At 37.6% G+C, this 15,619-nt stretch overlaps 1 protein-coding gene across 1 annotated transcript in view; it reads right to left on the reverse strand.

The window, feature by feature from the left end:
• The window catches only part of yes1 (YES proto-oncogene 1, Src family tyrosine kinase), a 34,356-nt gene that overhangs the window by 3,329 nt on the left and 15,408 nt on the right, over positions 1–15,619 (reverse strand). Inside the window, exons 4-11 of the mRNA XM_033982247.2 lie at positions 15,207–15,305; positions 13,379–13,482; positions 12,313–12,462; positions 9,878–10,033; positions 6,087–6,266; positions 4,516–4,592; positions 3,385–3,538; positions 1,218–1,349 (exon numbers count right to left, since the gene is read on the reverse strand). Coding sequence (XP_033838138.1) covers positions 1,218–1,349; positions 3,385–3,538; positions 4,516–4,592; positions 6,087–6,266; positions 9,878–10,033; positions 12,313–12,462; positions 13,379–13,482; positions 15,207–15,305 — 1,052 coding nt within the window. The remainder of the gene's footprint in view (positions 1–1,217; positions 1,350–3,384; positions 3,539–4,515; positions 4,593–6,086; positions 6,267–9,877; positions 10,034–12,312; positions 12,463–13,378; positions 13,483–15,206; positions 15,306–15,619) is intronic.

Raw genomic sequence — 15,619 nt, forward strand, 5'->3', positions numbered from 1 at the left:
ACAAATGATTTGGATAAAAAATAACTTAATGATTGACTCTTGCAACTTTTTGGGAGATACTTTATCGGGACTGTCCATGAAAGGACAAACACAGCACTACAAGAGCCTCAAATGCACTGTGAGTAAGATGATCGCAGGAAAATAGAGCCTGCCCACTAAATTTGGGGAAATGGGGTGAATTAATTATACCAAAAGGAGGAGTACTAAAACCAGGGGGGGCACAGCAGCCAGATGGGCCACTGCAAGGCGCTCTGGTTTAGACTGCCATATGGTACGCTCTGTAATCAGTTACACCATCAACATCTTATGTGCTGTATCCCATGTGACCAGAAGGGGGCAGCAGACGAACAGCAGTAAACCACTTCAGAAGGCTCTAACAGTTCCCATGGGTAGGGAAATTAGGCATCTGCTTTGACTCATATCGGCTATTTTAAACTGCACATGTGAGAGGAAAATATATTTGGACCAAACTAAAAGTGTAGAGTCCGAATGAAGAATAGAAATTTGTTTTTGTTGGATCCCAGCTGGTTTCTACAGCGGACTAAAGTGTTTTCCTTTTATGTTTACTGCAGTTAGTGCTTGTAATATGTGGGTGTAATCTGAGAACGTATAGTACTAGATTTTTGTTGTAATACACAGAGCTAAAGTTTTGGACATTTCATGGCTAAGTAAAATGTAGCTAATCGATATGAATCTGTCTCTTATCCCCATCTGTGAGTATGACCTCACATTCTAGATGGAAGAAGATTCAGTTGCCTAAAAAAAATGGGTATGGAGAACAGAGCAAGCTGATATCCAAAACAATGACTCAGGAATAAATTACAATAAAGCTAGAGTAAGACTAAGCATGGATATAAACTTTTAAAGGGTTGTGTATTTGTATCCCATTTGCATTTCATAAAATGATAAGTTATGCTTTGCCAGAAAATCCTTACTTTGTCTAAATCCCTAGGCATTCAAAAATAATGCCTAAAACGACCAGGCAAAGTAGAAAATTCATCAATATTCCCTACTTTGCCTAAGCCTTGTATAGAATGCATTAAAACATTTAGGCAAAGTTGAGAATAATGATTCATTCCCTACTTTACCTGTAACATCCTACAGAATGGCTCAAACAACCAGGCGTTGTTGAAGTTGATAGCAGCCGGGCCACATATATTTTTTGATTAAGGTTAACTTTTGCATCTCACTTAAGTGTGACAAGTGTGAGTAGTTACCTGGGTATGGTACTCTGCCCTTGGTCACTAGCTCTGTCAGTAGTATCCCAAATGACCACACGTCTGATTTGATGGTGAAGCGTCCATACAGAGCAGCTTCAGGGGCTGTCCACTTAATGGGAAATTTTGCTCCTGGAAAACATATTCATCATTGAACAATGAACAATAAGCAATTGCTGAAAAATGATAAAATATTTGGGAGTTATTTCACCATAAATAATAAAGCATAAAGGGACATAAACCAGTAAGTGCATATGTTTCAAACCAGGACGGTTGGAGGGGATCAAGATATTTTTACCTGCTATTGTTCAATACAAAATATAAGACAACCAACTAACTTTTCAACCAACAATTTAAAGTTGGTATTCTGCAAAATTGACTCTTTGGAGCATTTCACCGTGTTAAAAGTTGTTTCCCCTTCTCATTTACCCACTCAAAATTGTTTTTAGTGTGATTCATGCAAACTTGAGTAATCTTTATATTCCTCTATTCAAAACATCATTGCTCTGATCAACCCTCGTTTCAGCGCCACTGCTACACGCCCCTGCTCTGTACTGATTTCCGTCTCCAATTTTATTTTCCTAATCAGTGATATGCGTAGGATTCGCCAGCGCTGTGTAGTCATTTTAGTACAAATGAAAGAGCTTCTTGCTAGATGTGCAGCTATCTGAATGAAGAAGTCAGCTTCTTTAATTAAGTTGTTTTAGATTAATATTGCGATTTAAAATGTCCAATTTATATTAATGATCTAGAGATGTCATAGATTATAACTATATAGCTGATGCAAGCACAAAATGTCTTTAAGTAACTCTACTGTGTGCAAATTAATATGCAAAACCATGTACCTGAAGAGGCAAAACAACTGGATCGGCGGATATGAAGAAGGAACCTTTATTCAACTCGATGGGGAATTTGTATACCGGTAGTTTATTATTTACTTGCCAGGAACCATGTAAAATTCATTAATCTTACAACAAAAAAAAAAGAATTGTAACTACATTTAGCGACTCCTACTTTCCATCTCCAAGCCCTGTTAATTAAATCAATTATTGTATGCTACCCTCTGTGATTTCCCATTTTAATTTGTTGTTAAATTTACAAATTAGTTGATTTTAATGCGAGATATTAACCCCCCGCACATGCAAATTCCATTTCCTATAATTACTTGTACCTGTTTGAGTAATTGTTGATCAAGGACACCCCTTTTAATAAAAAATTGTCTCTTCTTATTTTGGAGTTAATCACCGTAACAAATTTAAAGAAGCCCTATTGTGCCGGGTATATAGTTATAATCCTTGACATCATTATACTATAATTTGCACATTTTAAATCAATATTTCAATGGAAACTGTGCTGACGTCACCATAAAGGTCATCACATCAAAGAGCTCTGTAGCTGTCAGCCCCTCCTATGGATAGCTGCAGATTACGCCACCGAGTAGCGGATTTTTTTTTCATTAGTATCAACATGACTACGGAATGCTGACAAATCCTTCTTTCTTCAATAAAATTGTAAAACAAAGTAAAGAGCAGTGGTCATATGCATGGGAAAACCAAATGGGGATTGATCAGCAATAAAGCATCTTGAAAATAAGCCATTAAAGATTGATGAAACATGCATGAAACACTCTAAAAACAACTTTGAGAGGGTAAATGTGAAAGGGAAACAACTATAACATGGTTTTAAAAAAAAGCTGATTTTGCAGAATATGTCTGCTTTAAGTTTGGTCTCAGTGGTGGAAATAACCTTCCAAATAATGGCTCGGTGCAGAGGACGACTTTGGGTTAGTTAAATAATTACAGTGCATAAATAACAGATGGACTGATACCGTGTTAAAGCTTTATTCAGGTGAAATGTAATGCCCGGAGAAGAGAATATACACTGCAAAGCTTTTCTGGTAGTGAAACTGCTTGTTTCTATGGAGATGCTATTGCTTTGCTTAAAATGTTCCGCAGTATGATATTAAACTTTTCTCCATGAAGGGAAGGAGGTGGTACAACAAAGTGAATTAGATTAGATATGGACTCAAGTGAATGAAAGATTAACAGGCAAAAAGTCAAACTCTTAAAATACTTTGACATGGTACAGGTTTTGAGAACCACTGGGGCACCAAATATATTACTGTCCTATTAATAGTGGTTTACTGTGGACAGCAGCACCTACGCACCTTGTCTGGCGGTGTACTCGTTGTCCTCGATGAGCCGTGCCAAGCCGAAGTCTGCAATCTTACACACCAGGTTATCAGCCACCAGGATGTTGGCAGCTCTCAGGTCCCTGTGGATATAGTTCATCCTCTCAATGAACGCCATGCCATCTGCAATCTGTCAGGGGGAAAGGAAAGGAAGGGTGGTTATCTAAAATACATCAACATGCTAACGTTTTTTAGGGATCTCAGGGTGACGATAATCATCTCATATTTTGAAATCACTGAAAAAAAGTGCTAAAATGCCAGTGCATGTCCTGGTTTTGGTCCAGGTATTGCACAAAAAATGAACACATCACTTTATTTCATTGTTTACAGAAACCTGCACTGTATGTAATCTTTCAAAGTTAAGTTTTGCCAATAAAGGGAATGGTCTGTAAAATTAACCACAAAAAGAAGATATATTACTTTATACAGTTATAAATCCAACCATTGTCTCTCACTTCAACATTTGAGTTTTAATCTTGCTGACCACTGACCCAAGTCAAATGCATGATGAGTGATATCATTTTACATAATAACACTCCTTTTATAAATAGGAATAGGAAGTGGAGCTGAGAGCACTTGGGATCTCCTGCCCCGACAGTGTGAATAAAGCTGCTTATCTTTAGCACAGTCTCCTCACACCTCCTCAAACTTCTCCCTCAAAGGCGCGTGTCATTTTCACTCCTGTCTGAAGTCTAAACACGTCTCCACTCGACCGGTTAAGTCGCACCGGGATCCCGGGAGCGTGAACAGGCAAATTATTAAGCACAAAACTTCAGCAAAGAGGAGGTGAGTCAACCAGTCTTTTAAAGTGGCCACTGCTGACAAACTATTAAGTGCTACAGGCGGTAAGAAGTGGTGGGCAAGAAAGAGATGGACTAAATCAAAGTGAGAGTTTACGTGTTGGAGAATAAATAATATGACACCAGATGGAACAAAACTCAAAAGGATTTCTTTCTAGGGGTGAACTGTTTGACTGACTTGCACCCACACAGGAAGTAGAGATAGAGGCGGTATATTGCTCATGTTAGTTTGAAAAGAGGGCAGACAGTTGAAGGGCAGTGGGTGCTGTTGTTTAGATTGGATATAAACTTTGAGATTTGAACTTACCTGAGCAGCCATATCCACCAGCTGGGGCAGCTTCAGATATTTACCGTCGCCCTCCTTCAGAAAGTCCAATAAACTGCCTGCAGAAAGTTGGAAAAGACAGAAAATGTTCAAAAAGTTTTGGAGTATAAAGGAAAACATCCAAGGAATTTTAACTGTCTGAAATGGCTGGGAATAACACAGTGCTAGAAGGGCTGTGCAATTAATCACATTTTAGTATCTAGTAATTTCATATGGTTGGGTTTTTAATCAAGAGTGCTACAGCTAATCGTGTCAGTAAATGCTTGAGGTTTAGAGGAAAGTTTTGAAATGTTGCTACTTTGTGTGTGTTAAATTGCACAGATTAAAAGTATGTATTGGTGTCAGGAAGTTGATGTTCAAAGCCATTTTATTTGGTTTTCAGAAGACAACATCAAATCAACCAACCCTAGTTAGAATGATCATACAATGCAACTAATTATTTGACAACTTCAATGCATAGTGTAAAAACAGTATTTTGTTGAGGCAGCCTTCAGGTGAAACTGTCAGTGTCAAATGTCCTTGCAAATGTAAAATAGACAGTGAAAAACTTTTATTGTTGTATGTGCTTTAGGCATAGTTAAAAGGCGTGACCGTCAAAAGCAAGACAAAAATATAAAGCTACCATATTACTCTAGGTTGGACCAAAAGATAATATTTTGTCATTTCTTTAAATATATTTGCTTAATCTACGGAACTGTTCCTGAAAGTTCTGTCAATTTGGCTTTAAATAACAATATATCTGAAAATAAAATAGCATTAATATATTCAAAAAGGTATAAAGAAACATATAAAAATTTTGAACATGGATTTGAATGAAACTTCCTTGACTTTCAATGCACATGACAAGTATGATTACAATACAAAAGTGACTGACATGTTCTGCTTTCTGACAGACTGGCTGGACTGGTTAAAGGTGCCATCTTATCATCAATTAAAGACACTAGCAAACTGAAAATTAGATACCAGGCAGAATGATTCACAACCTAGATAGTTTGAAGAAGTGGCAAGACAAAGATAAACAAAAACTCGTCAATGACTCATCATAAGACTTCATTATATTGAAACACCACGCAGTCTCAAATAGTCCAACGCCAATAAGCTCTCTCTGAATAACCGACTTGGCTTTGCTGTTTGTATTTAGCAGTCACAGCATGCCTACAGGGTGCGTTTAAAGACATGTTTCAACATTTATTACTTTTCATTACAAAAGATTAAAATAAATGAATTGAAATCTGGTCAATAGGGCTGAACAATTTCAGACAAATATCCATGTATTTTTCAGGCAAGCACTGTGATTAGATTTGGAATTATAGGATTCTGTTCAAAGTTCACATTTTAGAGAATTAGGAGAATTAACAAAAACAAATATGACTTAATTACAAGAATCTCATGGATTTCAGAACAGGCTTGTACAGATTTCCACTACAGGGTTAGCAGTTTTTATGCAGAATTAGACATGATATTTTATTGTTTGTTAAGGAAATTGTGGTACTTCAAAAACTGCAACCTTTGTGATTTGTTAAATTTGTATTTGTTAATATATCGTTTCTTACCTTTGCCCATAAACTCTGTTACAATGTAAATAGGCTCTTCTGATACCACAGCGTAGAGAGGGACTAGTTTGTCGTGGCGGAGTTTCTTCATGATCTGAGCCTCCTGTAGAAAAGCCTCTGGAGACATGGTTCCTGGTTTCAGAGTTTTGATGGCCACTTTAGTCGTACCGTTCCATGTGCCTAAAAAAATATATAAATAAAATAAAAAGATATAACTTAATACAGCAACGCCTCAAATTGTGATAAAGATAACTGTTGGTATGAGTTTAATTTAGGGATACAGTTGAACAGTTGGATTCTTGTTTTATTTGTGCACGGTTATGGTTTTGTAGAATTTATTTTAGACATAAGATAGTCCTGGTTTAGTCCTGGTTTAGTCCTGGTTTAGTCCCGGTTTAGTCCCGGTTTAGTCCCGGTTTAGTCCCGGTTCAGTCCCGGCTCAGTCCCGGTTCAGTCCCGGTTCAGTCCCGGTTCAGTCCCGGTTCAGTCCCGGTTCAGACCCGGTTCAGACCTCTTTTAGACATCTTTTAGACCTGGTCCTCTCCTCCCATCATCTTTATTAAAAAGATACCCATGCGACCTGCTTGTCTCCATTGACATGTGATTCTTTTGTCTGGAATATTCCAAAGCATGTCATTAAACTAATCTACTAGTTGCTCATTGCTCATAAATACTTTCTCGCCTCTCCACAGCCCTGACCTGTAACTTGGTCTCATAGCATCACCTGCTTGTCTGCATGGAGATGGAACATTCCTGGCAAAGCTATAACATTCCCATGCAGACAAGAAGGTTGCAAACTCTCCACAAGAAAAGTTACATAGTGCTCCTTTATGCAACTACAATCAAAATATTTATTAGTCAGTACTTGGTGAATTCTTTGAAACACCGTTGCCCTTTTCTTATCCGATTAACCAGGCAATTTGTTTCATATCGACAAAACGACACAAACGTTTAGCAGTGCAATTAAAAACATTTCGACTTTCGTTTACAGGATGTGAAGAAAGGAAAAAACAGCAGAGCACCTGACAGTTCAGACAATCAGTGGCTTCCTGGTTCAAAGCCTCTTACTCATGCCCTGCTTACATACAAAATGCTGAGGCAGGACATCCAGCACCACTGTCAAAGAGATGACAGTGTGTGCATCAGGCTGAACAAACTGCCTTAGACAAACAGGAAGAAGCACTGTACAGCTAGTATAGCATTGTGCAAGCATAGAGGTTAGATAAGAGATAAGAACAAAGCAACATAATGTAAGGGAAATGCATATTTAACCAACAAATTCTTTGATTCTGCATTGTTTTTGGCGAATGCAATACAATGATTCCACAGTGTAGTATTAATGATGCAAACACTTTTTTTTTACTTACAAAATTTAAATCTCATCGTGAAATTACTGTTGAGATTAACATTTGAAACCCAAATTTTATATTGTTACCGCTCCCCCAAGTCTACATTAACTACATTTGCGCTCTGTATACAAACAAAACTCAATTTGGATATATTCTCAATAAAAGACTAACAGATTTAACAGATAGGCCAAGACTACTGCGATGTTGCATGAAAAAGAGAAAATCATGTTACTAATATGTGAGGACAATTTCAGTATGGGCAGAAACTGTAGTCTTGAACTATAAAACTGTCCAGATTTGAATGCAAATAAGGGGTTGTAAAGTACATATTTGATATTTTGAAACAGGATGAAGGTTTTAACTTTGCTGTACTGTGCTTCCATTATGACGCACTCTTCCCAAATCCAGCAAGCGATCTTTGAAAATGCAGATTGTAAATGTCAAACTACGCAACTTTAGATACCTAGAGATCAAAAACATTATAACTTGCTGACGTGAAAAGAGTGGGATGTTGTTAGTTTAAAAAAAAGGAGGGGAAAAACCATGATGAACAAACGGTTTTGGGGAGAGGCAGAGAGGATTCCTGGGATTGCATGGTATAGCCTGGCAGGTCTGGGCTTGCTGCAGGCTTAATGAAAGAGCCTGTGATGAAAGAGGAACTGTTTGAACCCCCTCCTCTCTTCTCTCAGCTCCCCCTCACTCTCACTCTCCCTCTTTTTGGATCACGGTCTCCCTCTCTCATCCCTCTTTCTTTTCCCTTCCCCTCCCTCACTGCTTTCCCTGTCCCCATTCCCCCGCATGTCTCTGCTCCCATTTCTCCATCTCTTTTTTATCACTCCTCTTTCTCGTTCCCTCACTCTCACCCTTCACTTTGCAACTTCCCCCTCTCTCCCGATCTCCTCCATCTATCCACCTCCCTCATCTCCCATCTCCCTCCCCCTTCTATCATGATCTCCTCCTCACTTTCCTTCTGCTCTGTCCCAGCTCTCCCTTCTCTCTCCTATCCCTCGTTCTCCTCCCCCACTGCTCCAACTCTTCTTTCTCTTTGCAAGTTTTCTTTCCCTCTCTTACGGTTGCTCTCTCCCTTTCCCCCTCTTTCATCTCTTCGGTCTCCCTCTCTGCTTTCTCTGCATAATTCTCTTCTCGGTCTCTCCATCTTTAATCACGCTCTCCTCTTTCTCACCCCCCCCCTCTCATCTATTCTCCCTCTCTCCCTCGCACACGGGGGGGCAGAGAAATGAGCCGTGGGTGGTGACCTGTCATTACAGAGCTTGGGTTTGTGTGCAGAGTTCAGCGTTTCCGTTGTCAGTGCGTGGTATGTGGGCCAACATGATTTAAACATGGACATTTAGTGAGGTCAGCTCCACTCAGCTGTGAGGTAATGCTACTGAATCAGCCTATATATAAACTATACACAGTTAAAACGCTTGATAGCTCCATTGAACAGTAATTGACATGCATTTTTAATAAGGGCTATTATTGCCCATGTAGGTACATGCTACTGTTTGGATTGTTTCATATTGTTATGACTAGTTACTTCATCTATAAAATGGTTTGTGCAGCCTCCATGTATAAATACTTATTAAAGGTAATAGCATAAAAAGGACTTAATATGCACTGTAATATTTCCATTTAAAACAAATACAGTACAAACAAAAAGTAGATTTTTCCTGTGGTATCTGGTAACCCTAAGTGATAAGTAACCATTTGAATTGAACATGTTTACTCAATATCTGTGGACACAATTAATTTTTTTAAATGTATATATAACTTGCTCACAGTTACACAGGAAATGTTGGTGGAAATTATTGAAATTTGCAGGACTACTCTTTAATTCAACTCATAATATTTAAAGGTAACAGTACATGCACAAATAAATAAAATAAAAAATACGGTAATGTATGTAACATTATCCACTCTGCTTACTGTATGAGGCCAACCATGTAAGCCACTCTCCCTTTGGCAACAATTACAATTTCCAATGTGGTCAATATGTGGCTTCATAAATAGCTTTTAAATAACCATAAAAGAAATGGAAAACCAGATTCACTGATGATAAAAGCATTTACAGAGCATTTAGTAGGTTTGAAGTTCGTTAAATGAGTACTTTAGAAAAAAAAATATGGATGAGACATTTGTAATCGACAGGGCTGAAAAGTAACTACTCAATTACAGTAACATTAGTATTTGTCATTTGATTTTACATTTAAAATAATTGGAGTTACTGAGTACAGCCCCAACCCATGACGGTCTTTAACTAATCAAACTTTGTATAAAAAAAACTGATCCAAAATACTACTCAAATTTTGTGAAAAACTTGTAACTAGTATTTTGAGTAGTATATTTTATGCATGCTTTATACTTTTAATGTAATTTAATGTAATTGTACTTTTACTTGAAGTCTAAATAATTAGTAATCATGAGTAATCATCTCATTCTTACCCATCCAGACTTCCCCGAAACAGCCCTGTCCAAGTTTGAGCTCCAGGCGTAGAGACTCCCGGGGGATCTCCCAGGCGTCTTTAGCCAAACCCTGAGTCTGAGGCTTCACTGTAGGGCACACGGTGGTCAGGCGGTAGCACAGGCCATCTGCATGTTCTGTACAGAGAGAGGGAGGGAAAGTGAGGAAGACTAAAGCATGGAAGGACACTAGATTGATAAAACAGACTTTTGAACACATTTATAACCGAGTACAGTTGGATTAAATATTGCTCTATTGGTTGCCATCTACAACTCAAAAGTGTTGTCACAATAAACCATTTTGTAAGCTTGATACTTAAGCTTATTTAATTATCCTTGTAGTATCAACAACAGTATCTTGTAATAACCGAGTCGTGGGGACAGCAGTCTAAGCAGGGACTTCCAGACTTCCCTCATCCCAGACATGTCCTCCAGCTCCTTGCCGTGGGACCCCAAGGTGTTCCCAGGCCAGCCGAGAGACATAGTCCCTCCAGTTTGTCCTGGGTCTTCCCCGGGGCCTCCTCCCGGTGGGACATGCCCAGAACACCTTCCTAAGGAGGCGTCCAGGAGGCATCCAGAACAGCTGTGCCTGACCCGGCTCAGAGCTAGTAATAACGAGTACTTATACTAGTTTTGCCATAGATCAAGGCCATTCCAAAACTATTCAGGAAATTGTTTTAATTTTGTCATATTTATGCTATGTAATTTTTCAATAAAGATACTTGCTGAAATTAGTTTCAAACCTGTTCAGATGAGTATCTAGTTTCATTTCTAGTTTTAGTGATGACTCAAAGAAGCAAAATCTTGTTTATACAAAAAGGGTTTGAATGGGGTGAGAAATGGCATGAGCCTGTTCTCAATGTGGAATCTATGAAAATTATTGTCCCAGGAAAAGCGAGGCGGCAGATGATTTCCCCTGAATAGCAATGCATAACTCAAACTTTCTATATGGATAGTAAACTCTAACAGGCCTATTTGTGTGCACAACATACATTTTATAAATATTATCAAGGTCACATTTCAGTTCACCTTGAATAATGAGTAGCTACAATAAATAAATACATGCATGTATAAACAACCTCTTCAAGGACAAAGAAAATAGAGAAGCAATAGAGAGGATAATTGCTAAAAGTTTTATAGATATATTTTCTAATTATCAGAAATTTTTTTTTGTGGAGGAAGGCAAAGTTCTAAAAAAAACAATTGTGCATGCTCCATCCCTGCATCCCATGGTTTAAACAAAGATTTTCAAATTTGCATTGTAATACTATCTTGAAGACAAGACATTTCCAACCCATAATAATTTTGTTCTGTTGTAAACATGGAAAATAGGACATACATAACTTAATTCCAACTCAATGTCCCAGTACAGTTATTACAAAACAAACTTTGGCTCTGGATCACATGGTTTGTATTTGGGGATTTCTGTCATGTCCACTGATCCCTGACTGTGCACCGCTTGAGCCTCCATCACAAAATCCGCTGTTAAACATATTCAATGCATTCCCAGCCACAGGACTACAGCTGAATAATGCATTTCCTCTGCAAGAGGCAAGCATGTTGGCTGAAATACCAAGTAAGAGGTTGGTGTATACTGCTGTTGATGTACAAACATGTATCGAAGCAATAGAAGAACAAAGAACAAAAAAAAAACAAAATAGCAGTGGGACATTTAATGTGACACAGACTTTAACTTTAACATATTTTTATAATAAAAACTTAATAGCTGTCCAAACTTAAAACACTTTGTCTAATGTTTTCCTTTTTTTAGTCCTCTTTTAATCTTTTGGTTTTGAAACATACAGGGACAATTCCTACTATAGGTGCACCATTTTTTCTGGAGGAGCATCTGTTACCTGCTTGTGTCTAGAGATGTTATTACTTTAACTGGAATGTTCCACAGTATGGAATTAAACACATCTAGCTTACATGCATTCAGTTACAGGTGTTTTATTGGCTTGTCTACATGGATACCGATAAGTTAAATACCATACTGTGGAAAATTCCAGACAAAGAAATTGGATCTCCATGGAGAAAAGCAGCTGATGGAAAAAGTTAGAGAGCACTATTAACTAAACTTGCCTCAAAATATATATATAAAAAAAAAAATCAGTCTTGCTAGCGATGACAGGGTTAGAAGGTTTGAAACATGAGACTCTATGGAACCTGGATATTTGTAGAGGACAGTGCATGTAACCTAAAATAAGTACAGCCTTTTCATTTTGGTAAGCATGTCAATTCAATTTAAATTTAATGATTAATTTTGCAGCTTTACGTGGTACATCCCAATGAGAATTTCTTCTTCAGTGCCCAAAAGACTACTGTCTAAACCAGACATCATCTTTGGACTGTAAATATCAATTTTCTCCAACCACTGCCTTTAGCTAAGCTGCACCTGTGGTGGCCATGTTGAATACCTGTGTAGTGTTTCACCAGCTTCTGTAGCGTCTCAAACTGGGCCCGAGTGGTGATGTAATAGCCTCCGCTGTCCAGCTTTCGGATTTTGTAATGTTTGACATTGTCTCCTTTTATCTCGTCCCAGTCACGAATGGACAAGGAGTAGGCACCTATGAAAGAATTAATTGTTACTATTCATGGGTTTCAGATTCCTGGTATAAATCAACATTTGAGGATTTTTTCACCATTCAGAATATTTTGTTAATTGTTAATCGCTATAGGGGACAACAGATGAAAAATAGCCTTTTGGCTAAAAGCTATTATTGTACACTGTCCCTGTGAAATAAACCAATAAATACAAAAAATAAATAGCAAAGGTCCTAATTTTTCATCTTTCTGAAACCTATACATATAGAAAGTAAAAAATATCATCTTACTCCTGCTCCTTTCTCCTATTTGTTTTAGACAGTGGACCTTTACTCATGAACTGTCAATTCACAAATACCTGGCACATTTTGTAATTTTTTATGAATAATGGAATGGAATAAACAAATACTTTTTAAATAACTACATTGCTCTGTGTCTGTGTAATCCCTCAGTCATCCATAGTAACAGAAAAAAAAGCAAAAAAAACAATTATGTTAACTGGACAAAAAGTTATGAGTGAAACTCACTTTTGTCCAGTTCACAGAATAAATTTTTTCTTTTACAACAGTGTTATGGTTTTAGACGTTTTTAAAGATCAAAGTAGCATTAACCAGTAGCATTGGTCCAATATAGTAGACATATGAAGCTTGTAAGTCTTTCTCCATCTAGGCACTGTCAGCTAATTGTCATTTTCCACAACTTTCACTATTAAACACATGTCGCATTTTGACACTGGCCAATGCACATCCACACACACTGAAATATATAAATACATACAATCATATTTATATCATCTGCAAACAGGAAGATTGCCATTGCACGCACACTTTCTGACCATCCGCATTTACTTTCATATCAAGAGCTGCTTTAAAAAGGGAATTTAAGCACTTTTATCTTACATAACTGCATATGCTATATATACTGTATAGCTTTTGTTACCTTTGGTCGTTTCACTCTCCCGTGCCAAGAAAGTACCCCGTTGGTTTCCTGGAAGCAGCAGAAGCCGCTCTGCGTCTTTTCTGCCCATTTTACCAAAGTACCATCTGTCAAGACACACGATTCACAAGAGAGAAGAGATCAAAGGAAGCTTAAGGCATGTAGCTTTTTCTAATACAATACAAGATACACAAGAGACAGTTACTACAGCATTAGAGTTAATCTGCATCAGATGTACTACCAGGACATACAACTTTACAGCCGGTAAAATGGGTAAATGCACTGAATTAAAGCCGCCTTATGCAACTTTTCTGGTGAGATTTTTTTTGTCCGTCTGGAATGTATAGCATTAAGCTCATCTTTTTTTTTTTTTACCATTACATGCCTTTTTATTACTCAAAAATACCTTCAAAAACATGTTTTCTTACAGTGAGCACGGTCACTTGGCCTGGTGGTGTCATCTGCTTGTCTCCAAAGAGATTGATAAGTTTAAGGCCATAATGAGGAATATTCCAGGCTTATCAATAACACACCCATGGAGACAAGCAGGTAGCATAAATCCTCTAGAGAAGTTACATTTCGCACCTTTAATATGCATCAGCTGTCAAACTAAAACTAATAGCTCAAATGCCTGAATACAAGCCAGTAAACCACCATTAAGCATCATTAAAAACACTACTTCAGGCTATAGGGCATTCGGTTGGCCCCTCTCATTAAAAGGTCTCAGTAACTTCTAATAGACTGTTTCTGAAAATAGGACACAACCAGTGGATGAGATCATAGCTTCTTTCTGTACTTCTCTGCAAGTTCAGGCATGTCATAAATAAAATGAGGGCGAAATCATCTACAAGTAAAATGGTATCCAAATAGTTTGAGTGAAAGAAAAAATTGAATATTCAGAAGGTCATCTATCAAAGAACTGGAGCAGAGAATAATCTTCAGACAGTGGTATATGGTGTAAGATATTTTATAATTCATTCACTTTTGTGCAATACTTTGTCTTTACACAAAACTGAAACTGAACTTATAATTTCACAGCCATCTGCCTGGTTTCGTTTCACAGTAAGTGTTCATTTATGTATCAAATTACAAAAGAAGCCAAAGCAAAAGCACCTCTGAGTCTTTTGAGGTTTGAGTTTGTCACACTGGTTGGACAGAAACGCTAACGGCTGTGAGAAACAATGTAAAGCTTTGCTGTGTTCACATGTTTATATGTCACGCCTGGTGTTAATCACGTGAGACAATACCATGCTGTCAAAGTGAATTGTTAAGTGACTAATACAGTGCTTACAATTTAGAGAGGTGTCAAATGGAGTGGGGTAATCAAAAAAATATTGAGATGTCAATACTGTCCAATGACGATATTCAGACATTAATATGGCAAACCATTAGAAATGTACAAAAACAAGACTCTGAATGTCTTGGTTATTCAAGTATCATGCAAGCATGCACATTTTTGAAGACCATTTTGCAGCATTTTGGAGTAGTTTTCATTGTAGATGATAAACTGAATATTGCAACTATGCAAACCTCCAAAACAACAATTGTGATAAGATATATTATTCAAAATACCTCTCACCTCTAGTTTTAAATTATGTTCACCAAGAGCAGGGCTAAGTAAAGTTGCAATTTTAGGTACTAAAACTGAACACTTTTTGGCACCTACAACATAAGCTGTATTCATGATCTAGAACCATGAATTCTGAATAGTTGGTAATAAAAGATAGCTTTCAATACCAAATTTACAATACCATTTTTTTTATACCAATAAAAAAAGACAGGACTTGTTTCTTGTTAGCAGTGTTAAACATAATTTCATAGTGGTCCTTACTCTTCTGCCTGTATAGAGTCTGCTGGGGCCACATAGTTACTGGGGATGTAACCCTTCTGTCCAGTGTTGATAGACCGAGCCTCCCACCAATCTCCTTCCCTGGAAACAACAATGAGGAAGTGAGTAAAGTAAAAACATAAGTGAAAATTATACAGTCAAAAGTGCTGTTCCTGCAAAAACTATTTTTGGAAAATGATTCATTGAACTGTAGACTTATTGTACCTTAGACATTTGAAAGTCCTTCACATTTTCAAGGGAGAACAAAATGAAATAAGTTACACCGTTTTAGCCCAGATGCCCTTCCTATTTCAACTCTCCCCATGTCTAAGCTGCTCAGGGACAGGGACTCCTATACACAGGAATGGGTTTGAACATATGAATTCAACACTGGTAAATATTGCCAATAATAACAA

The sequence above is a fragment of the Periophthalmus magnuspinnatus genome, chromosome 17, assembly GCF_009829125.3.
Source record: "Periophthalmus magnuspinnatus isolate fPerMag1 chromosome 17, fPerMag1.2.pri, whole genome shotgun sequence".
Taxonomy (NCBI): Eukaryota; Metazoa; Chordata; class Actinopteri; order Gobiiformes; family Gobiidae; genus Periophthalmus; species Periophthalmus magnuspinnatus.